Source organism: Arxiozyma heterogenica (genome assembly GCF_036370985.1).
Source record: "Arxiozyma heterogenica strain weizmannii chromosome Unknown scaffold_16, whole genome shotgun sequence".
Taxonomy (NCBI): domain Eukaryota; kingdom Fungi; phylum Ascomycota; class Saccharomycetes; order Saccharomycetales; family Saccharomycetaceae; genus Arxiozyma; species Arxiozyma heterogenica.
In genome coordinates, this window is record NW_027042669.1 from 217,646 (window position 1) to 240,808 (window position 23,163).

At 30.0% G+C, this 23,163-nt stretch overlaps 6 protein-coding genes across 6 annotated transcripts; 1 reads left to right on the forward strand and 5 right to left on the reverse strand.

Moving 5' to 3' along the window:
* Positions 1-6,204: 6,204 nt before the first annotated feature.
* Positions 6,205-7,131, reverse strand: IZH2 (PAQR-type receptor; the record flags this gene model as incomplete). Its single annotated transcript, XM_064857873.1, has 1 exon — positions 6,205-7,131. The coding sequence occupies one exon, from the start codon at positions 7,129-7,131 to the stop codon at positions 6,205-6,207; it is 927 nt and encodes a 308-aa protein (XP_064715233.1).
* A 1,190-nt stretch (positions 7,132-8,321) lies between these two features.
* On the reverse strand, positions 8,322-9,881 carry APE1 (metalloaminopeptidase APE1; the record flags this gene model as incomplete). Its single annotated transcript, XM_064857874.1, has 1 exon — positions 8,322-9,881. One exon carries the CDS (start codon positions 9,879-9,881, stop codon positions 8,322-8,324), a length of 1,560 nt encoding a protein of 519 aa, XP_064715234.1.
* Positions 9,882-10,315: 434 nt separating this feature from the next.
* Positions 10,316-11,464, reverse strand: ETR1 (enoyl-[acyl-carrier-protein] reductase; the record flags this gene model as incomplete). Its single annotated transcript, XM_064857875.1, has 1 exon — positions 10,316-11,464. One exon carries the CDS (start codon positions 11,462-11,464, stop codon positions 10,316-10,318), a length of 1,149 nt encoding a protein of 382 aa, XP_064715235.1.
* Positions 11,465-12,662: 1,198 nt separating this feature from the next.
* On the reverse strand, positions 12,663-14,783 carry PWA37_001238 (CDC5/polo family serine/threonine-protein kinase; the record flags this gene model as incomplete). The annotated part of the gene is made up of 1 exon (XM_064857876.1): positions 12,663-14,783. The coding sequence occupies one exon, from the start codon at positions 14,781-14,783 to the stop codon at positions 12,663-12,665; it is 2,121 nt and encodes a 706-aa protein (XP_064715236.1).
* A 1,609-nt stretch (positions 14,784-16,392) lies between these two features.
* On the forward strand, positions 16,393-18,555 carry PWA37_001239 (uncharacterized protein; the record flags this gene model as incomplete). The annotated part of the gene is made up of 1 exon (XM_064857877.1): positions 16,393-18,555. One exon carries the CDS (start codon positions 16,393-16,395, stop codon positions 18,553-18,555), a length of 2,163 nt encoding a protein of 720 aa, XP_064715237.1.
* Positions 18,556-19,623: 1,068 nt separating this feature from the next.
* On the reverse strand, positions 19,624-21,006 carry AAT1 (aspartate transaminase AAT1; the record flags this gene model as incomplete). Its single annotated transcript, XM_064857878.1, has 1 exon — positions 19,624-21,006. One exon carries the CDS (start codon positions 21,004-21,006, stop codon positions 19,624-19,626), a length of 1,383 nt encoding a protein of 460 aa, XP_064715238.1.
* Between the last annotated feature and the right edge of the window lie 2,157 nt (positions 21,007-23,163).

Consider the following 23,163-nt stretch of genomic DNA (forward strand, 5'->3'; position numbering starts at 1 on the left):
TATTATTGTCAATCTTATAACATTGTTGTGCCTTGGAGAAGTATTTCATTCTTTTGATATATTTTTGATTTAAGGACTTATTTGCAGTAGAGATTTCAAATTTATCAACAACTCTTAGGGAAATGAGAACAACAGGGGGCCTGGATTTTCCAGTAAGCAACCATACCAATCTTATGGATTAACTGATGACAATTCAGTTATTGGACAAATACTAATAGTAGAGATCTCTTAAGGACGACTTAATGCTTCCATAATAACGTTGTTTCTTGTTTTGATATGTTCTATGTCGAATTTGAATTCTCCTAAATATTGTAACCATCTTGCTAATTGTTCAGATAGTTTTTTCTTTGTTTGGTACAAAAGTATAGAATTATGGTCTGTGCATAATAAGAAGTCATGACCGTGTAAGTAATATCGAAAATTGTTTTAGAGATTCCCCAATAGCAAGTAATTCTAATTTGTCAATGTAATAACAACTTTGGGTATCAGAAATACTTTTTGAGAAATATCCAATTACTCCTAATAATTTACTAGTTGGGGACAAACGTTCTAGAACACTTCCTATAGCAGCATAATTAGCATCAGTAGTTGGACAGTGATAACCTTCAGTCACAAAAGGAACGAGAATGGGTGCAGTAGTGAGACAATCCTTTAATGTATTCATAGCATCTTCTTAAGCCTTGGACCAAGCACACTTTTTGGAGATGAAATCAAAAATAGGTCCAACTATTTTACTGCAATGAGGTATGAACTTTTTGTAATAATTGACTATACCGATAAATGATTGTGCACTTTTGATTGCTTTAGGCATAGATAGGTCTCAAATAGCTTTTATTTTATCCTTTTGGACAGTAAAATCAGCAGCAGATAATGTATGGCTGAGAAATTGTACGGTGGATTGTAGGAAGTAACATTTATTCTTTTTGCAAACTAAACATTTTTCTATAATCACTTTAGGGCTTGTCTGAGGTTGTGGATATGTGTTTCTCAAATTTTATTGGCGATAAGGGTATCATCTGAGTAGACAAATACGTAAAGTAAACCACCAAGAATACGTCGCATATATTTGGAAAATAAGGCTGGAGCATTGCACAAATCAAATGGCACAACTTTTTAATGGGAATAATCGAATGGTTTAGTAAAACTAGTTAGTTTTTCAAATTTTGTATCTAACGGAATTTGATGTTAACTTGAATAAAAATTGAGGGTGGAGAAAACGGAACAGTCACCTATTTTGGCTATCAAATCGTCGATTTTGGGTAGCAGATATGGGTCTTTGATGGTTATTTCATTTAACTATCTAAAGTCTATGACTAGTATATAGGATCCATCTTTTCTCTTAACTAATAATAGTGATGATGAGATATACTTCCGCCTTCTATTATGAATACTTTATCCAACAGTTCTTGTATAATCTTCTTGCATTTTTTTTTTTTCTAGTAACAGTGTTAAACGGTAAGGTGGTAGTCTTAGAGGATGACTATGTGGCTTTAATTCAATTATGTGGTTGTAAGTGTGTGTACCAGTTTTTGGAGGTAATATATTTGTAACAGTGTCCTTAAATTCTCGTAATTCTAACGGTAATTTATGGTGTGGTTTGTCAGCAGTGGTTTCATTCTTGGATACTTGGACTACGAAAATTTCTTCTACATCAGTATCGTAAATATGATCTATGGCTCCTACAGTAATGTCAGTTGTAAGATTGCAATTGGTGGTAGTGTTAGTTTCCGACAGTAATTTTGGGTAATGTTTTATGATTGGGTTATCACCCATGGTTTGATTTTTTAACAGATGGGTTACACAAGCTTTAAAATTATAGCTTGTTTTGTTTTCTATGAATTCGCAATGGACAGCTTGAGTAATGGTAGAAGTATATCCAGCAATAGCGCCTCTCTAAACAAATAGTGGAACATTATAGGGCTTATAACCATTGTTTAGGACTAAATCTTCATTAACTAGTGATGTGGGACTTCCTGTGCCAAACAATACAGGAACTTTGACATTATTTATAAAACATTGACGTTCACGACGGGTACCTACGAGTAGATCTGTTTTGTTAATACTTTTGATAATGATATTGACTTCTGGTATATCTGTAACGGCAAAGGATAATACTTTAGGGGACATAATGATCTCTGTTTTCTTGTATGCTAATGTTTTTGCTTTTTCTGGATTTTTTGATTTTTATTATTTTGAAAAAAATATTTGGAACTAAAATTGGATTAGAAAACGAAAGAAAAAAGGTAGATACTGGAATTGGAAGTATACTTGATTTAGCTAAAGCTCGCATTTAGACAGGAGTTAGATCGGTGACCTGGCTTACAGCAATTGAAAGATAACTTATATTCTAAGCATTAGCAATGTAGGTCTTCTTTATTATGTTTGAAAATAGCGTCATAAGATGGTTTTGTGATAGTTGAATTGTGAGATCTTTCTCTCCTTGAAGAACATGGACAAGCAGGATATGTAGAATAACCTCTATGATTACGTTAGGAAGTGTGAATAGCTATAACAATATCACCATCAGCATTGATCGTGAATGATGAAGATTCACATGAAGCTTCAATTATAAGGTTCAGAGAAATAGGATCTAACAGACAGTGTTCGCACCTACAAGCTAACTCTGCAGCTTTATATAGTAAAGTTGAGGTCTGTAAGATAACAGCCCTTATAGTGTCAGGTTTTAATCCTTTAATAAAATAACTAATTAATATTGGTACACTCATCGCACCTTTGGGTGACAAGTTTTTATACTGATAGAATTCTCTGATGTATTCATCAATATTGTTGTGTTGAGCCAAGGAACAAATTTTACGATTGACATCATAAGTGTCTAATTGGGCACTAAATGAGGCAGAGAATTGTGATACCAAAGTAAGGTAAGGTGTGGTATGGATATCGTAACCAACAGGAAATTTGAGAAACCATTAAGTGATTTTATCGCCAATATGGTCAGCGAAAATACAGATCTTACGGAAATCATCAGTAACATGATGAAGATCAAATTTTATATCTAAAGATAATAAAAATTAACGTAAGGTATATACTGAATAAGTAGAACCTGTAAATAGTTGGGCGATCTTAATGGCCTAGATGAATACCAAATTAGTTGGAGTTTCAGATAGGGTTAATTTTATTATTTGACCAAGATGACGCTACCAGTTGTTGTCCTTGAAGTAAGATGCTTTACTAAATGGACAGATATAACAATAATGTATATATATAAAGATATTTTCTATAGAGAATGAAACTGAATCCAGGTTGTTCTTTTTTTCTAGGCGATAATATATATATAATTATAAACCAGATACGCCTACAATTCTAAATACTAAAATAATGGTTATTTACATAAAAACGTGTGGATTAATAATTTTCCTAATTAGATTCTGTGATGGTTCTCAATTGTTTTTACAATCTCCTTTGTCCGTAATTCAAAAATAATCTTTTGTGTTTACGGACTCTTTTGTTTTGAGGAAATATTTTATATCTTTGCCTGTGTTAGTATTATTTCATTTAGTAGGTTCAATATTATTTCATTTAAACATTCAATATGTCACTTTTAGACAAGCTTAAAGTTTTGAGATTTAGATCAGAACAATTTAATTACATGCATTATAAGACTTGAATTACAAATTTTAAATCTTAATATTAGAGTTAAGTCATAACATTATTATAAAACGAGTGACTGAGATGAAGGGTAGAATAAAATATTATATTAAAATCTAATTGGTTGGGATAGAGTGATAACCTTTTCTAGTCCTATATATGGACTTCTTCTATACAAATTATATATAAAAGATAAGTAGAATATGATTCTTGTAAACATACTAAGTGGTAAATCTATTTTAATATTCTATTTATTTATATCTGCATTATTTTTTTAATTCTTTTTATATATAATCTACGTGTATTAGTTATATTCTATATAAGTAAATTGAAAGAAATATTAGAAAAAGCTGTAAATGTAATTTGGATGATACTTAGAGGTGAACAAGTAGACGTTATCAATAAAAATGCGGTTAAAACCAATAAAGGGAGTGACTTCTCAGAAATAAGTGAGAATAAATTAATGGTTACAAAGTGGGGATCATATATAAGGGTAAAGTGATGAATACAAAGAAACAATTTTAAATTTTTTCTTTGAATATTTTATGTAATTGTATTTTATATTTACATCTATTTATTTCTATATTTTAGTATATGAGAAGTTGAAGAATTTTATTAATAATAAATATATTAATAACTTCAGCAATTGATCATAACTGCCAATTTCACTAACATCTTAAACACAACTTTTTATTAGTATTATATCTTTTCTTCGTACATTTTTTCTCGTTATTCTTCTATTTATTTTTTTTTTTAATGCAAAAATCTTCCCTAATAAAAAATAAGTTTACTGTCAATTAACAGCTCTAGAATAATAAAGAAGTTAGAAATAATTTGTTTATCGAATTAATTAAACGAATATCTGACATGTTAGTTGTGTTTATTCGGAAAATATATTGATATGGTTAATCTGAAAAATTATTTTATTTTACTCGGGTTAAAAATGAAAAAAGTCAAAATTTTATTATTAGATAATACACAATCTATATATAGTTATCTATTTAAATAATTATTATATTTTAACATTCTCCATTTCAACTTCTGAATATAATAAGTATCTTTTTTTTTAACCTTTTTACTTTTTCTTTCTCCTTATTTTATTTTTTTCCTGAATTTAAAGGAATTTTAAAATATACTAATTTATCAAACTCAATTTAACTACAAAATAATACAATATTGTTGATAATTAGTGTTTATATATATTGGGTAGATTGAATATGCTTTTAATCATGTTATATATATATATTTATGTAGTTAATAGCATACCAAATTGAAATAAATTTCATGTTTTTTCTTCTTTATATATAATACAATAATAATAGTATAGAGAAAATCCAAATAAAATTAAAAAATCGTATAATATGAAAATAACTAGCTATATAGAGCTGAATAGTGAGTAATTTTTCTTTATAGATAGTAAAAAATTAATTAAATACTTTTATTAATGTCTAATGATATTTGAATAGTAAATACTTGATTTTTTATTGTTTGGTATCAGCTAATATTTCATTGTCTTATTTAATTCATCTTTGAATATCCTATTTCAGCAGTATTTAAATTTAATAAATATGTAAACCTATAGGTAATTGTTGAGTATTATGGTGTACCACCAGTCCAATCATAAGTTTATTGCCTCATATATGATATTGAAAATGATTAATAAATTTCCAAATGTTGATAATTATATGAAATATTATTTAAGATATTTTTGATAATTAACCAACAAACTAGAAATAAATATCCCAGTTATGTACATTTTATTTATTAATTTTATGAGGTAATTCTTACCATTTGAAAAAAAAATTTAATAAATAATAAAACATAATGACTATTATTTAATTCCAAATAATTTTAAACAAGAAAATTTAAATTTACACTAATTAATACAATTTATTCATTTTCATAAAATAATTTTCACACTTTATTATCACAGAATTTTGTATCATAAATACGGTTTTCTAGAAATAATTGTTACGTATTTCCATAATTTATGTTTTAATTAAAAAAAAGAAACTCTTAGTATCAATAAGCAATGTCTCATTTTCTGATATATGGCATATATCCTTAATTTTCTACCCTAAAGGAAATACCGATCTTTTAGTCCTAGATTAAAAACATTCGAATATTCAAACATTAGTATTGATAATCACTTGTAATTATCTCTGTTGCTTTGGAATATAAATAGGGTGTTTACAATGTCTCCAAAGAATACCCTAATAATGAATAAAAGAAAAAAATCTATCCAAAATGCCAAATTACTATACCAAAATAATTGACCTTTATCAAGTTAAATCTCTTATGTTATAGAGAATTTACAAATATTTTATATAACTGATTTCATTATCCATATATATTATAGGTCTAAGATAATATTTTCTTTATATATAATTTTATAAGTCTCTATAATCATTTTTATAAATACAAACTTCTCTTCTCATCAAACTTCATATAACTACTTACCTTAAATTGTTCATCACAAGAAATAACTCAACAAGAATCTGCAAAATACCTTTAAGGGTATGCATTGATACACAAGTCTCATAATTATAATAACCAATGTCAATATTTTACAGTACTCTTATTAACATATATTCTCCTCTAAGTTTTTGCAAGCAAACGTCCATGCACTAATTCATAGCTCCCTAGTAACCCTCTTAAGTGACACAGAGCTGCAATTACAACAAAAATATGGAATAATTGATGTGAATGACCCCAAAAATCATATTTACCTGGATGAAGTTTCTCAGGAAATCTAATTCCATATAAGAAAGCACCAAAAATATAGAAGATACCTTCCAATATAACCCATGAAAGTTGAACTCTCTTCCAAGCTTCTGCAAAACCATAGTAATAAATACCAGCCAATATTGGTAATACAGCCGATAAACCAAAGACAACAAATAATGTAGCTCTATAAGGTCTCCATTCCCTAGATCTAAAAACGTCTCTAGAGGACACAACAGCACAAACCATACCAAGAAACAATGTAAGACTTGTAAAAAAATAGAAAAAGTACAAATTGTCATAAAATCCATAGTACAAAATACTTATCATCGAACTAACAATTAAGACAACTATTCCAATATAATCTAGTTTATTACCAAACACAGCAACTTCTAATGAATGACTTTTAAAGCAATGAAAAATACTACTTAAAATTAGACACACAAAAGCACCAAAAAGGAAAAGATCAATAAAAAAATAATCTATAATCGTAGTTGTTACAAAGTATTTCACACAATATCTATTAAAAAATATGGTAAAAAGAAAACAAACACCAGGAATAAAATGAGAATATATATTAACTGTCTCATTATGAAGAAAGAATAAACTTTCAATACAGTCCTTAAAATTTCTAGTTTCTTTGACGTATCCTTTAAGAATATGTTCATTATCTTTTTGCCAATCTGGTATTTCTCCCCATGTATAAAGTTTCTTTGTTATTTTTTTTGTGACTAACTTCTCATCATTCCTCGAGACTTCCTCTACCTCTAATACGGTTTGCTTTGTTACTCGTAAACTCATTGTGCACTAATTATTTTCGAGAATATAATTGACCTCTACAGTATTGGACAAGGAGTTCGTCTTTTTACTAATTCAAAAAAATCTAAACATGTAATCAAATAAATTAGCCACTCTTATTATTTTATCCTTTTTAAGAACAGATTAAAACATAAATATTCTTATCCATGACTATCAAATCATGATATATACAAAAGATAATAAAAAAAACTCTTTTATAACAAAACTTTGAAACACCATAAACTCTTGCTATGTGTTGCATAAATTGCTGTATTTTTCAACAATTTTTTCTCTAAATTGTCTCGACATACTCTTAAAGCTATATTTCAAAAAAAAAAAATTCAACAATTTTCTGCAGTTTAAAAACTGTAAAATATCCAAAACATCATTCGTAAGAAGTTTATTATTCTAAAAACAGAATTCCAAAAACAATTACACAAGAAATAAAATTTACATGAAAGCTTCCCTTCTTTGTTTAACACCGTACTTATTTCCCCGATCTATAATTAACATTTTTAGGAACAATAACTGCATAAATTATTGCAATGATTTTTAGAAACTAGGGAAGATAACTCAACATTTATAAACATCACATCTGTAACCTTTTCATAATAAAGATACATCTACTTGATCGAAACATAACAGTATTACAAGAGATTTGAAAGTTGTGTAGTTATTTACTATATTTGAACTTTCTGTTTAAAAATACTATATCGTACTCTGCATTAATTGTTTTAAGATAACACGTAATACAATCTATACTAAAAAATTAAAAAGAATGTAATCAAGACTACTGCTACAGGGATCAATATTCTTCAAAAATACTAGTAAGATTAATCAGGGTTTAATCAGTATTTGAAGAAATATGACTTTCAAATATTAATCAACATTTTGTTATTACTCTGTCTACGATATATTTTTAATAATAGTATTATCAACTAAAAAAAATCCAATATTCTAATCAAGGTATTAATTAAACAAACCTTATTTATTATAAGATTATTGCTATAATCTCATTTTTTTGTTTTATATTCTAAAAATGGAATTAAAAACACATTTCCACTTAATATAATTATAAAAAGCTTAATTATTCATGCATAAATTCATTCAATATAGTGATCTATTCGAACTCACCAAAAAAAAAACATCAAGTAAAAAATTATAAGTAAAACCAATTCAATTTCAGTTCGGCATTATAAGTCTCCATAATTATCATATACATCTCTCCAATTATTATAGAAACCTTTAAAAAACCTTATACCCAAACCGACATCCTTAGAACCAGTAGTGGCACGAATACTGTGCATCGCTAATTGAGGAATACCCAAATCAATTGTACGAGCACCTGTTTGTGATGCAATGGAAGGCCCAATAGTACCACCAGATCTGGAATTATTCTTGATTTGAAAATACTGCATTTTATCTCCATTCTTTCTTGCTAATTCTTCAACGAATGCAAGCCCAACTACATCAGTGGCCATATGAGCATTTGGGTCTAATGAAATAGCCACACCAACATTAGGTTTAGGTGAATGGTTTTTCATATAAACTTCCTTAAAATTAGGATTGAATAGATGATTAACATCCGCTGACAAAATAATAGAATTAGCAAAAACAGTACGAAGGTTGTTGAATTTGGTTCCAAATCTTGCTGAAGCAACCTTTTCAATTGCAGATTCCATTAACCACCCCTTTGCACCCTGACGGGTTAATGATCCAACTTCTTCATTATCAAATAATCCAAGGAGAGTGAAATTGTCTGAACTATCTATAGTAACCGTTTTTGAAAGCAAAACTAATGCCCACAAGGCTGCAAAACTACATAGTCTGTCATCAAGTCTTGGTGCAAATAGGAACTCATTGTTTAATCCTCCTAAACTACCTTTTTGAACATCAAATAAGTCTAAATCCAATTGAACAATTTGAGAAACCTTAATGCCAGCGATCTTTGCAATATATCTTAATAGATGAATCGAATGCTTGCCAATTAAAGGACATTTAGATTCCTCTTCTGATATTTGGATATCGTCTTCCTTTTCCAAATAGTGGAATCCAATAACAGGAACTGCTTGATCTTCTTTATCAAATGGACCTTCTGCAGATTTGCCAAAATGGGGTGCTAAAGAAGGAATTTTGGCAATAGGAGATGGCGTTGAATTTATAAGAATACTTTTGATCTTATTATCCTTTTCATTTTTGAATAAAACACACCCCCCAACACCAAGATCTCTATCAAACCATAAATGATTCAATGTACCACCATAAGGTGCTACTCCTAATAATTCATAGCCTTCCACACTTTCCTTAATAGAAGCTGGTTTCAATTTGGCAGCTAAAGCATCTACATGACATCCGATAGCACCGACACCTCTAGTTTCTTCCCAGTCTTTACCAATAATAAATGCCACTAAACTTGTACCGTTTCTTATTGTAAAATATTTACCAACATTAATCTTATCATTCCAATTTTCCTTTTCTGATAAATAAATAAACCCATTTTCTTTCAAAACCTGCGAAGCATAATCAATAACATGATATGTTGTTGGATTGTTATATGTAAAATCAATAAATTTTTGAGAAAATTTCACTAACTCATCATCGTTATATATGTCTATATTAATATTTTCACCACTAATATTGTCACCAATCAAGCCGTTTTTAAATTCTTGATTTTCAACTGACAAGGCTTGTAAAGCATTTTTCAATTGCTTGATTAATTGCAATTGGTAGGTACGAGTATCCATGGAATCCATCAGAGAAATACTACCGTCAATTATGATCTAAATTATCCAGTTACCTTTCTAGCAACCAAATTAGATGGCTGCAAAGAACAAAAAAATACCTAAGGTGAAGTTGTTAGTTTTGAATTTGCTCATTAATCATATTACACACTTACCCCTTTCAATTTTTATACTGACTACAAATTGAAACCCTTTTATTTTTTTCTACTTTTTTAAACTTTCACCCCCGAAAGATAAAGAAAAATTCAACGAAGAGATAAAAAAGACGCTTGATAAGAAATGAGAAATAAAAGAATTGAAAAAAGACTTAGTTATGTGTTTTATTTTTATCCAAATAAACAATACTACATATCTAACTAAAAAACGATAAATATTTTCAATTACAGCTATGATATTAACAGCAAAGTACACATCCACACACCCACATACATATCAAGTTAAGACAGTTACCATTTCAAAACCACCATTTGTTTCTTACCTTTTTTAACTATAGAATCTCTAACTATTTGAAGAATTTCATCATCAGACATCGTATTTGTATCCCATGTCACTGTCTCTATTTCGTCCTTTGGTGATCTAATATAACCATTTTCAAATAACTTAGTAAATTCTTTAACAGATTCACGTTTCATCTCTGGATTCTTCTTATTCAATGCTGTAACCCAAAAACCTGCCGAAGTCAACCCCTTAAAAATATGTAATGACGTTGGTAATATGACTGGTTGCTTTGACATACCTCCGTATGTCAGCATTAGTGCATTATTTTCCAATTTTCTTGCAATGGAAGAACTAGATTTCCCACCCACAGAATTCAAAGCTAGTCTAACTCTTGAATTAGCCCCTAATATTTTAGGTAATTCATGTCTACTAAACAACTCATCATTGTTTTGTGTCTCTGAAATAACCTTCGTAGCTTTAAATTTATGTTCCAAGGTATTGGCAACACTATCAAAATCATCTCTATCTCTAATGACACTCAATGTTTTGATACCCTTTGCTTTAGCAATCTGAGTGACCAATTTAGATACAATTGATGTACCTGCATTTTGAATAATCCATTCATTACCTGAGGGATCCCAATCAACATAATTATTAACTAACTGATATGCAGTGACACCATTAACAGAAACAGTTGCGGCAGTAAAAAAATCTAAAGAGTTTACTTTAATCAAGTCAGCTGGATTTTTAAATACTCTATAATTTGACCATGTCCCCTGATTTGCTTGTAATGGAATAACCCAGTCACCTAGCTTCAAATCTTCAACATTATCAGACGCAGATCCATTTTTAGGGACATGAATCACTTCAAATAACCCTTCATTTCCTGCAATTGCAGAAGGTTCTTTAGTTTCATAATTTAAAGTTTTTTCAGGTAAAGATGGGTATACACCTTGTAATTGGTTGATATCGGATGGATTAATTGGAAAGGCTAAAGTACGTAAAACTATAGAATCCTCTAAATTTTCCTTTGGGGTATAATTCTGTATCGATAGTACCTTTGTTGGATCCTCAGCATTATGTGACGAATATATAATAGACTTAAAAGTCTTTGGTATTTGAGTAGAAATTGAACTTTTAAAAGTTGGCAAAACCATTGCTTAATAATAATAATATTTTTGAATTTATCTCTTCACATACACACAAACAAAAAAAGAAAATCAAAGATTGTTACAAATATATGAGCTTAGTTATATATTATGTAAAATAAATTCTTTTCTTATGTCAAACAATAATGAGTTAGAAGTTATCTGAGTATCTAGTTTTTTTTAAAAAAAAAGGGAAGTAAACGTGGATATGTATAGTTACATGGGGGGGTTTATTAACGAGCACCTTTTATAACGTTGAAGAACTTGATATATACCATTAATATTTAACATGTTTTCCTTGTCTTACAGTTACTTTCTTCCAATTGCAATATTAATTTTTATTGGTGGCTGCGCCACAATACAACAATTCTCATTGTGTGTGCTTACTAATCCCTTCTTCCTTCAATCAGCTTTCATAACCACATTTTTGAGAATTTCATGCCTGTCATCCCACCTTCTCACAACAAACTTTCATCACCCCTTTCTTTTGTTTTTTTTTTACCCTAAATATTCTTTCTCTCTTTCTCTCCCCCCTTTTTTTTTCTTTTCTGGAAACAAAACTGAACTTCTAGGATTTATATATAAATTTTCTTTTTTTACTTTCCCATATTGAGCAAAACGTTAGGTCACTGGCTCCTTTTACATTTTTATTGTTCATCTTCTTTTACATCAAATGTGGCGAGACAACAATTAATCGCAATGATATAAAATTAAAGTAAATTGATATGATATATATATATAGTTAGATATATATGTGTGTCTAGGACGGAATAGTGGAGTCTCTATTCTTTTTCTATTCTTTCTTTTCATAAGAAAAAAAACATTAATATCTAGTCTTAGATACAACTAGAGCATTTCCAAATCGAAACAGCGATGGCCCATTCCTTGAAACAGTTCAATTTATACTAATGAAAATTAAAGGGAAAAAAAAAACAAATCCAGAATGCATTTATTTAGTCTAAGTGTCTTCAAATGAAACCGATGAATATGAATATATTTATGTGTAATAAAAATATAAAATGACTCGACTCTCATTTACCCATTTTCATTTTCATTTCTTCTTGTTCTTCCTTTATTTTTTTCATCGTTGTTTCCTCTCTTATTTAATTATTAACAAGCAAAGCTTTTTTTCATCAATTTTATGAGCTCTATTCATTATTTTAGCTTTCTGGTCATTAAAAGCAAATAAATAATTTCTTTTTCGTTATTAATCTACTTTAATAATCGATGATTTTTGTTTTAATGCCTCTTTAATTAATTGTAATTTTTCCATTAAATTACTCTCTGGGAAATTTGGTATAGTACCATATTTCAAAACTTCAACTAATGGGTAAGTGAAACTTTCATGTGATGGTGAAATGTATGTAATAAGCTTACCACCCTCTGAGATGGCTAACTTATGATGGTCCTTGAAATTGAATTGAAAAGTACCATCACTTAGTTCAAACATAACAAACGTCTTATATCTTGTATACCTTCTTAAAAATACATCATCTTTGTGATATTCTTCTCTACCAAATGTTGAAACTCTACTTAAATTAGCCTTCATATATTTTGCAAAAAAATCCACTATGTCCAAATGCCTTGCTAATTCCTCTGGTCTTTCTGATAAAAGATAATGACTTGCTACCCACCCCTCAGTTTGATCATAACTTATATACCAAAATTCTTCAGCATCTGCCAAACGTAAAACTGTAGAACCATTATTGAATAAGACACCAATATCCTCTGTAGAAAGTTGATAAGAAAACCCGTGTTTATTAGAATAATCCACCCATTTAGTCACAATCATCGGATGTTTGATTTCAGGGAGTCTAGACTGGGGTAAACCACCCATCTTTTTCTGTGCTTCTGCTTCTAATATACCATTCAATGTTAAATGACATTCACTGGCTAAAATTCTCAATGAAATTTCCGAATTAATCACATTTGTAGAACTGGCTACTAAGCTCTTTCTAATTGTATATTGTTGTGCTCTACGTAACCTTGATTCACGAGCTAAATCATTCAATCTTCTTTGAGTCTCTAAGTCAACAACCTCTTGGTATTTATTCTTTGTTCCACCTGGCGATAGTGATTTGGGCAGGATGGTGGTTTGAGAATTTTGATTATAGGATTGTTCATCTGTTAATTGTTGAATAGCATGTTTTTTCCAATTTTCATTTAGGTTTCTATCCAACAAACCCGATTTTTCCATGCAATTTCTGAAATTTACATATGATTCTTCTAGAGTTAGAATATCTTCATAATTAGGTCTCCTCTCCATCACATTTTCTCTAGTAGAAGGTGGAAAAATTCCCCTAAACCATACATACTCTATTATTTCATCAATAGAAGGTCTTTCTATTGGATCAATAGATAAAATATCTTGGATTAAAATTTTTGCTTCTGCAGACACATATTTTTCTGCTGGAAAATGGAAATCTCTGTTTTTAATCCTTTCATAAATAGTATTGACATCTTTAGACTGAAAAGGTGGTTTACCAACTAACAAAGCATAGAGCATCACACCAATTGACCAAATATCTACCTCAAATGAATGACCTGAATGTTTCCCTAAAAGCACCTCAGGGGCAATATAATTGGGTGTACCACAAACAGTATATTTTCTTTCTCTATCATTCGCCAATACAGCGGCTAAACCAAAATCACCAATTTTTAAATTATAATCCTTATCGAAAAAAATATTTCCCAATTTTAAATCTCTATGAATAACTCTTCTTGAATGCATATATTTAACAGCACCACAAATTTGTGTTATAAAAAATCTCGCTTCAGGCTCAGTGATGTGTCTTCTTGCCTTTAACAATTCCATCAATGACCCATTTGGACATATTTCTAAAAGTATATAAACATTTGTGTCATCTTCAAAACAATCAATAAATTGCACAATATTCATATGTTTCATACTTTTATGAATTTGAATCTCTGATAACAATTTCTTCCTTGTCTTCTCAGATTTAATTGAGATCTTAGCAACTGTTTTGGCAGCATATATCTTCCCACTATCATCCTTCATCTGAAAACAACGAGCAAACCCACCTTCCCCTAGAAAATGCCCTCTATGATAATCACGACCTCTGGTTTTTATCAAAGATGGTGGTGTTTTACAAAGGGCGGATAATTTTTCTTTCTTTTTTCTTTGTTGTGGTTGTTGTGGTTGTAGTTGTTGATGTTGTTGGTAACCATTTGGATCCTGTCTTTTATTGTAACTATTGATATAATTTTCTTTATTTTGTATGTCTACATGAGGACCCTTTGTTGGCGTCTTTAAAGAACGGGTATTCAATTGTCTTTCATTGACAGCTTGTAATGGTGCTAAAGACATGACAGATCTAGTGTAATCGATAACAATCCACTAAATAAAAAAATATTTTTGAATCAACTAATGTGTTATTAATAGTAATAATAAAGACAACAAGAAAATCAATATCGATGGTAATAACCCTCACTAAAAGTAATGATAAAGGATTGATAGAGTATTAAATCCCTGACAATATATTTGTAACCCCTGAAAATAAAGATGTGCTAAACACAAATTAAGATATGCTCTGTATATGTATTTGATTGTCTTTGCTGAGAATATCTAATAAGATAAATCACAAAGCCAATCCTTTCGAATAATGAAAAGGACAATTTTGAGGATGAGGATGTAAACTATTTTAGTTCAAGTCAACAACCACTTCTTCAAAACTTTTAAAGTAAAGAAGTAGAGAATCAAACTTATAATTTTATGAAACAGTATCTTTAGAAATGTTTCAACTTTGTGATCTAAATTTTCACTTTGTGTATCTAATTTGCTACTTTTTGATTTTCTTTTGCTTTTTTTTTTTTGTTTTTTTTTGTTGTAATTATTTTCAATGTTGACATTTTTCCTAAAAGGGCTTTACATACTTTTTTAGATTTTTCCCATTTAGGAAATACTATAAATAAATCATTGATCCCTTTCTTAAAAAAATTCTCAAGAAATATTCTGGGGTTCGAATCTGCTAGTAGGCCCACAGCAACAAATTAGGATTTATTTTATTGACTAATAATTATAAATCTAGATAGTTAATAATAAAGAGTGCTCAAGAGGAATTAATAGAAGGGATCTTCTATTAAGTAACTAAGTTATTTCAAGATTATGAATTTTGAAGAGTATATCGTAGTAACTCCGAATTCAAATGCAAATGAACAAACTGAAACCCTAACCATATATAAAAATATATTAAAAAATAGATAAAAATTCTTTTTGTACCTGTATTATATTACCTTATAATTATGTGATATAATTAGCCTCCTTCCTCCATTATTACAGTCGGACATTATATGATTCTTTACTAGTATGCATTCCTCTTTAAAATGAAAAAGCATAGAAAGAACCAGGTTAGAAAAACAGATTAAAACCAACAGAAACAACAACTATTAAAGATAAAAATAGCCACATTAATTTCTAAAAATAACACACAAGAAAAAAAAAACAGATCAGAATAAAATCACTAAAAACGGAAGGATAATGTTATCAAAAGTTTTTCCTTGGCCAAGTGCTTCCAGGCATTTACTTTTCCCACTTAGGAAAGTACTGTACATTCCATTTTTTTAATTCTCATGTTTCGAAGTTGCATACGTTGCCAATTAATCAGTTAATCCAACTTTCTTTCCTTCTTTTCTTGTATCCTTCTTGATCTCATTCATATTATAAAAATTATATTTATTTTTCCAAATGTTTATATACACAGTTGTTACCTTACACACAAATAGCAACTTTTCCCTTTGGATTTGCAACGATTATCGACTATATAAAAAAGGAGAAGTAGTTTTGTTGTATTTTATTTTTATTCATCTGATATTTCCATACGTTCGGTGCTAAAATTGTCTTATTTTGGAAGAAATTTTTTCAGGTACCAACGAGGAGGACAACAATATATAATTAGGACTAGTACAAATAGGTCAACATGTGTGGTATCTTTGGTTATTGTAACTATTTAGTTGAAAAATCAAGAGGTGATATTATAGATTACCTTGTTGAAGGTTTGGAAAGATTAGAATATAGAGGTTATGACTCCACTGGTATTGCTATTGATGGTGATGAACCTGACTCAACTATAATCATTAAACAAATTGGTAAAGTAAAAGCGTTAAAAAAGGAAATTGAAAAATACAACCCTGACAGAGAAGTTACATTTGTCTCTCATGTTGGGATAGCTCATACAAGATGGGCAACACATGGTCAACCAAAACAAATCAACTGTCATCCTCAATCCTCTGATAAAAATAATGAATTTGTAATTGTCCATAATGGTATCATTACAAATTTTAGAGAACTGAAGACTTTGTTAGTGAATAAAGGTTACAAATTTGAAAGTGAAACTGACACAGAATGTATTGCCAAACTATTCAAACATATCTATGATACCAATATGCAAAATGGAAATGAATTAGAATTCCATGAATTGACAAAGTTGGTTCTATTGGAATTAGAAGGATCTTATGGTCTATTATGTAGATCTTCTCATTATCCAAACGAAGTTATTGCTACTAGAAAGGGTTCTCCATTGCTAATTGGTGTTAAGTCTGAAAAAAAATTAAAAATGGATTTTGTTGATATTGAATTTCCAGATGAAGATCAACCAGAGACACCAATCTCACAGGATGATAATAAAATATCCTTAACAAATAACAAAAAGAACCCATCTGCATTTATTTCCAATGATCATCACTCTAACCGTGATAATCTTTTACCAATTGCCACTAATGAGTTCAATTTGAGACATTCACAATCCAGAGCCTTCTTATCCGAGGACGGATTCCCTGCTCCTATCGAGTTTTTCTTGTCCTCAGATGCATCTTCGGTCATCAAACACACCAAGAAGGTTCTCTTCTTAGAGGACGACGACATTGCACACATCTACGATGGGGAGTTGCACATCCACAGATCGAGACGTGAAGTAGGGGTGCCAATGACCAGATCGATTCAGACATTGGAGATGGAATTAGCACAGATCATGAAGGGTCCATACAAACACTTCATGCAGAAGGAAATCTTTGAACAACCAGAATCTACGTTGAACACCATGAGAGGCCGTATTGATTTCGAAAATAATACAGTGCTACTGGGTGGGCTGACCGCATGGCTGCCAGCGATCAGACGCGCCCGTAGGTTGATCATGATTGCGTGCGGTACATCATACCACTCATGCCTAGCTACAAGAGCAATCTTTGAGGAATTGTCAGAGATTCCGGTAAGCATTGAGTTGGCATCAGACTTCTTGGACAGAAAGACACCGGTGTTCAGAGACGATATCTGTGTATTTGTGTCGCAAAGTGGTGAGACAGCAGACACTATACTGGCATTAAACTACTGCTTAGAGAGGGGGGCGTTGACAGTTGGTATTGTGAACACAGTGGGGTCATCGCTTTCCAGAGCAACACACTGTGGTGTACATATCAATGCAGGGCCAGAAATCGGGGTTGCGTCGACAAAAGCATACACGTCCCAATACATTGCACTAGTGATGTTTGCACTTTCGCTATCCGATGACAGGGTGTCGAAACAGGAGAGAAGGGTGGAGATTATACAAGGATTGAGGAAGATTCCTGAACAGATCAAGGAGGTGCTAGCACTAGAGCCCCGGATCAAGGAGTTGTGTGAGACGCAATTGAAGAACCAGAAGTCACTACTACTGTTAGGTAGAGGCTACCAGTTTGCCTCGGCACTAGAAGGGGCGTTGAAAATCAAGGAAATTTCGTACATGCACTCGGAGGGTGTTCTTGCAGGGGAATTGAAGCATGGAGTGTTGGCGCTGGTTGATGAGAATTTACCTATTATTGCCTTTGGGACTAGGGACTCATTGTTCCCCAAGGTTGTTTCGTCGATTGAACAGGTGACAGCCAGAAAGGGTCACCCTATCATTATCTGTAACGAGGGAGACGCAGTGTGGAGCAAGAAGGCGACCACGAGCAACTTGATTACGCTGGAAGTACCACAAACGGTGGATTGCCTGCAAGGGTTGTTGAATATTATTCCATTACAATTAATGTCATACTGGCTAGCCGTGAACAAGGGTATTGATGTTGATTTCCCAAGAAACTTAGCCAAGTCTGTAACAGTTGAGTGAGACCTCTCTTTCCTATTTTTTCAAAAAAACCTAATGTATTATATTCATCAATTTTAGGTCAACCCCTAAATATTAGAAATAAATTTTCATGTGTAAAAAACTTCCTTATTTCTAACTCAATATAAGATACGTATATTATATATTTATCTCTTTATATGTTGTCAACAGTATTGTATTCCAATTATTAACTCACTAATTTTATAATTTATTTCTTTTTCAAATTATATAGAAATAAAATCTTTTGGTCTCTAGATACTGGATACAGCGGCTAAATATTATCTCTCCAAGATATATGCACATCAACATATATAAATATTTAAACATCAATTAATAAGTTTAAAAAAACAAAGAGAGTACTTTTCTAAAGATGATTTTTTAAAATAAAAATAAAGGTGTATTGCAAATACATCAACCTCAAAAGAAATGAATCCAAAAAATAGAGAGAAATATGGTTGTCAAAAAGTTTTAAAGACAAAACAAAACAGATATAAAACTAAAAGATACATAAACTCTTTTTTTGAAATCCCATTTAAAAAATCAACTCAAAGATTAATTCAAAAAGGAAAAGATAGCCTATTTTATATGGCACATAATTTTATTTTAAAAATGAACAAAGAATACGAGAATCAATCAGATGCTATTAATCAACATAATATTTTAAGGGATCCATTGGAATCACGTCAGACAATATATAAGGAAAATATATACAAGCAAAGGGATCAATCAAAAAATATCATTTTTTCTGGAGACATATTCAACAGACAAAGGAAAATAATTCAATGTCAGAATAAAATTGATTTACAATTAAAAGAAATTAAAAAATTAGAAGAAACAAGTCTTGGACGTTAATCAATATTACTAAAGCATAAAATTGTGACACAAAAAAAAGTAAGATATATTATGCAACTATTATTTAAGTCTATCTATCAATTTATCTATCTATCTATACATATGAAAAATTAAAATAAATGGTGAAAAAAGTTATTACAGTAACCTTGGTTAAATGGTCTAAAATGGAAACATTTATATGTATGCATATACGTACTTCAGGGTAAAGACATAAAAAATTTAAAGTTTAGCTACTTCATATAGAGCTTCAGAAACATAATCAATATTTGAATCATTGATGCCACTTAAAGACAACCTACCATCATCAGTCAAATAAATTGCATATTTGTTTCTTAAATGGTGAACCTGCTTTAAAGTAAATCTGGTGAAATAAAACATACCATGTTGTCTTTCAAAATCAATCAAATCATGCCATTTTAAATTATTAAATAAATTTAACCGAATAATTTTTAACCGATTAACCATATTTTGAACATCATTAAACCACTGTAATTTTAAATCTTTATTTAACAACACTTGATTAGCTACATGAGAACCATAACCAGGTGGAGAAGAATAAAATGATCTTATGATTGGTTTCAACTGAGAGTCAATATTTAAGTTAGTATTAGAGTTGGAATTCAATGGAGTCACAATGCTCAAAGAACCTACTCTTTCACCATAAAGACCCATGTTTTTGGCAAAGGATTGACAAAGATAAAGTCCATTTGGCCAATCACCCTTACTTAAACAGGTTCTTAACAGATAAGCATCATCGATCAAATTTCCAGATTCTAAACCCTGATAAGCCATATCGATAATTGGGACCATATTTAATTCATATATTGTATTTATGATAGTCTTCCATTGTTCTTTTGTTGGATCAATACCAGTAGGGTTATGACAACATGCATGTAAAAGGATGCATTGTGGAGAGGTAATATCAGTTTGAGAACGGTTTAATTTTAGATTGCTTAACCACTCATCAACGGATATCGTACCATTCGAATCATCATAATAATTATAGGGTTTAATATATTGAAAACCATTTTCCTTAAAGATATTTAAATGATTCGACCAAGAATAATTTGGTACCCAAATTGTCTTTGAAATAAATTTTGACAAAAATTTTGCAGCAAGTGCAACAGCACCAGTACCACTTAAAGTTTGCACAAAATTAATTTTATCATTCAAAAGATAATTGTGAGCTAAACCCTGACATGAATCGTTCCAAATGAAATCCAACACATTCTTTGAGTAATCCTGATTACCATTTATTGGCAGATAAGTTAAACTCTGGAAACTTTGATAATTCTTGTTCACTAAGTCTTGAGCCCTTTTAACAGATGGGAATGTTGCAACTTTACCAAAATTATCTTTATATATACCAACAGTTAAATTAACTTTTTTAGGGTTTGCATCTTTATTAAATATATCAGTTAAACCTAAGATTCTATCTGGTGGAGCCGATTCAATCTTATTTAATAATGAGGTGGATTTAAATCTAGCTGTTAAATGAATTATGACCTTTTTAGTATTGTTATTAGTCAGATGGTGATGATAGCGTGAGTTCATATTAAACCTATACAACAAACCATCAAGTTTTACCATAAACATTATCATTGCTTCCTTTCTTTTTTTCCTTTCCTACTTTCTTTTTTGTTGTAACTCAATAATGAGTAAATATACCTGCATCTACGTATATATATATATATAGGGCAATATTTAATAAGGCATAGAAATAGATATAGCAAACTTATTGAATATTCATTATATGTGGAAAACTATATAATAAAATAGACGCAAAAGGTAGGAACTTATATACGCTCATATTTAAGATCACTTGTTTTAAACAAAGGTCTAATAACATAAAGTTAAACATCATAGATATACAAAGATACCAAGATATCCTTTATGTGAGTTTATTTTGTCATGCATATAGGAAGATCAGGAAGTACATGAGGTTAATTGTTTATCCTATTTCTTTTTTTTTGCTCTCAATGTCTTTAATTCCCATAATAATAATAGTTCTAATCTTATTAAGCTCTAGCCTCATCATATATTAATTCTGTATTGAGTAAAAAATAAACAAGCAAGAACCATCATGTTCTCCTCTCTATTGCATTTCCCCCCTTCAAAATATGCCGCATACATTTTTTATTATATTACCATTATTAACACGTCACTATAGTTAATAATGTATGACTCTCTTTCTCTTTCTCTCGTTCTTTTTTGTTTCTTTTTCTTCCTTTCGATTTGACTGAAGAAATTTTCAAAACGTCATGAAATTTGTCTGCTGAAAAAAACCAAAGAGAAAAAAGAAAAAAAATTAGTGAGATGGAGGGAAGGAAAGTGTTTTTTTTCTTTTGCTTCTGCTTTCTTAGTCACACAAAATTAGATAATGACAGCGACACCGCTGTTTTTAACATTAATAATAAAGAAGAGGGAAAAGAAAAGTTCTTTACCTTCTTTCGTTCCTACTCCCTTTCACAAGTGTGCCATAAGTATGTAGAATTCACAGTGTAGATGTGGGAGTATCGGACTTCTATCTGTGTTGCTTTATAAGTTGCCTTATCTTTGTCCTTTATTTAGTTAGGGCTTTGACTAGCCAAAAGAAAAAAAAAAGTAGAAAAGAGAAAAACATTATGATATGAATACTTAACATTACAACTGGTGTAGGCTGGAATACTAAATATTATAAGGAGATTAGAATATCAAAATGTTCTGTGCTTTTAAACTACTCTTGTTTGTCTGCAATATATCCTTTAAGTTTTACATTCTTGATGAGGCTCTTATGAGAAGTACAACCTAGATATTTATTATAATTTTTAGAATGTTGTCAATATTTGTCCAGATTATTTTAAAGCAATTTGATAATCACTTGATATAGAGAGTCTCAGCCATTTTCTAGCCTTTTAAATACCTACTACTCACTAAAAAAAAATTAAACAACTCTAAGAAGTATTATGGTCCTTTTAATCATTATTGAAGGTTATACTTGATTAAAGTGAGGTTTTAATAACAATATTAGTGACTTTCTGTTCCATTGATTAAATGATGACAAAAAATAATATTAATGTAGAAACAAAAGAACATGCAAGCAGATTGAGTAACTATCTTTCTATGACGTATTAAAACAGAAATATAGGCTTTGGTTACGTGTTATACATATAAACTAGTATATTCAATTTCACTTCGGTTTAAAAAATTCGTATCTATCAGCCTATTTTTGTATAACAAAATTTCTTTTATGAACATATAAGCAAGTTCCTTTTTTTTTATAATTTTTTTTTTTGCCTGAAGTAATAACAAAATGTTCTCATAATCATGAAATGAGATAGAGACATAGTTAGAAAAAAAAAGTTATTATTAAAAGTCTTACATAAATCAACCTAAATACTCTAACTCATTGTACATCTGTCGATGGTTACTGTATGAGCTGATAATATATTTTTCTTTTCAAACATAAATATAATTCTCTTCGTCATCCCTATATATGTTTGTCCTATCTTTCCCCTCTCATTTTTATTCACTATTTTAAAATAGAAAAAATAGCAATAATTATATTAATAGTAGAAAAATAATAAAACAATAATTGATTCGTTATATCCAAATGATCAATACTCAAAGGTAATATAAATTAATAAAATAATTAATCACCAATAACTAGGTCAGCCATTCAAATAAAATAAAACAACAAAAATAAATACTCCTAACCCTTTATTAATTTTGTTATTTTTTTAATAATGTGAAGATACAATGCTGATATATTTATGCCTA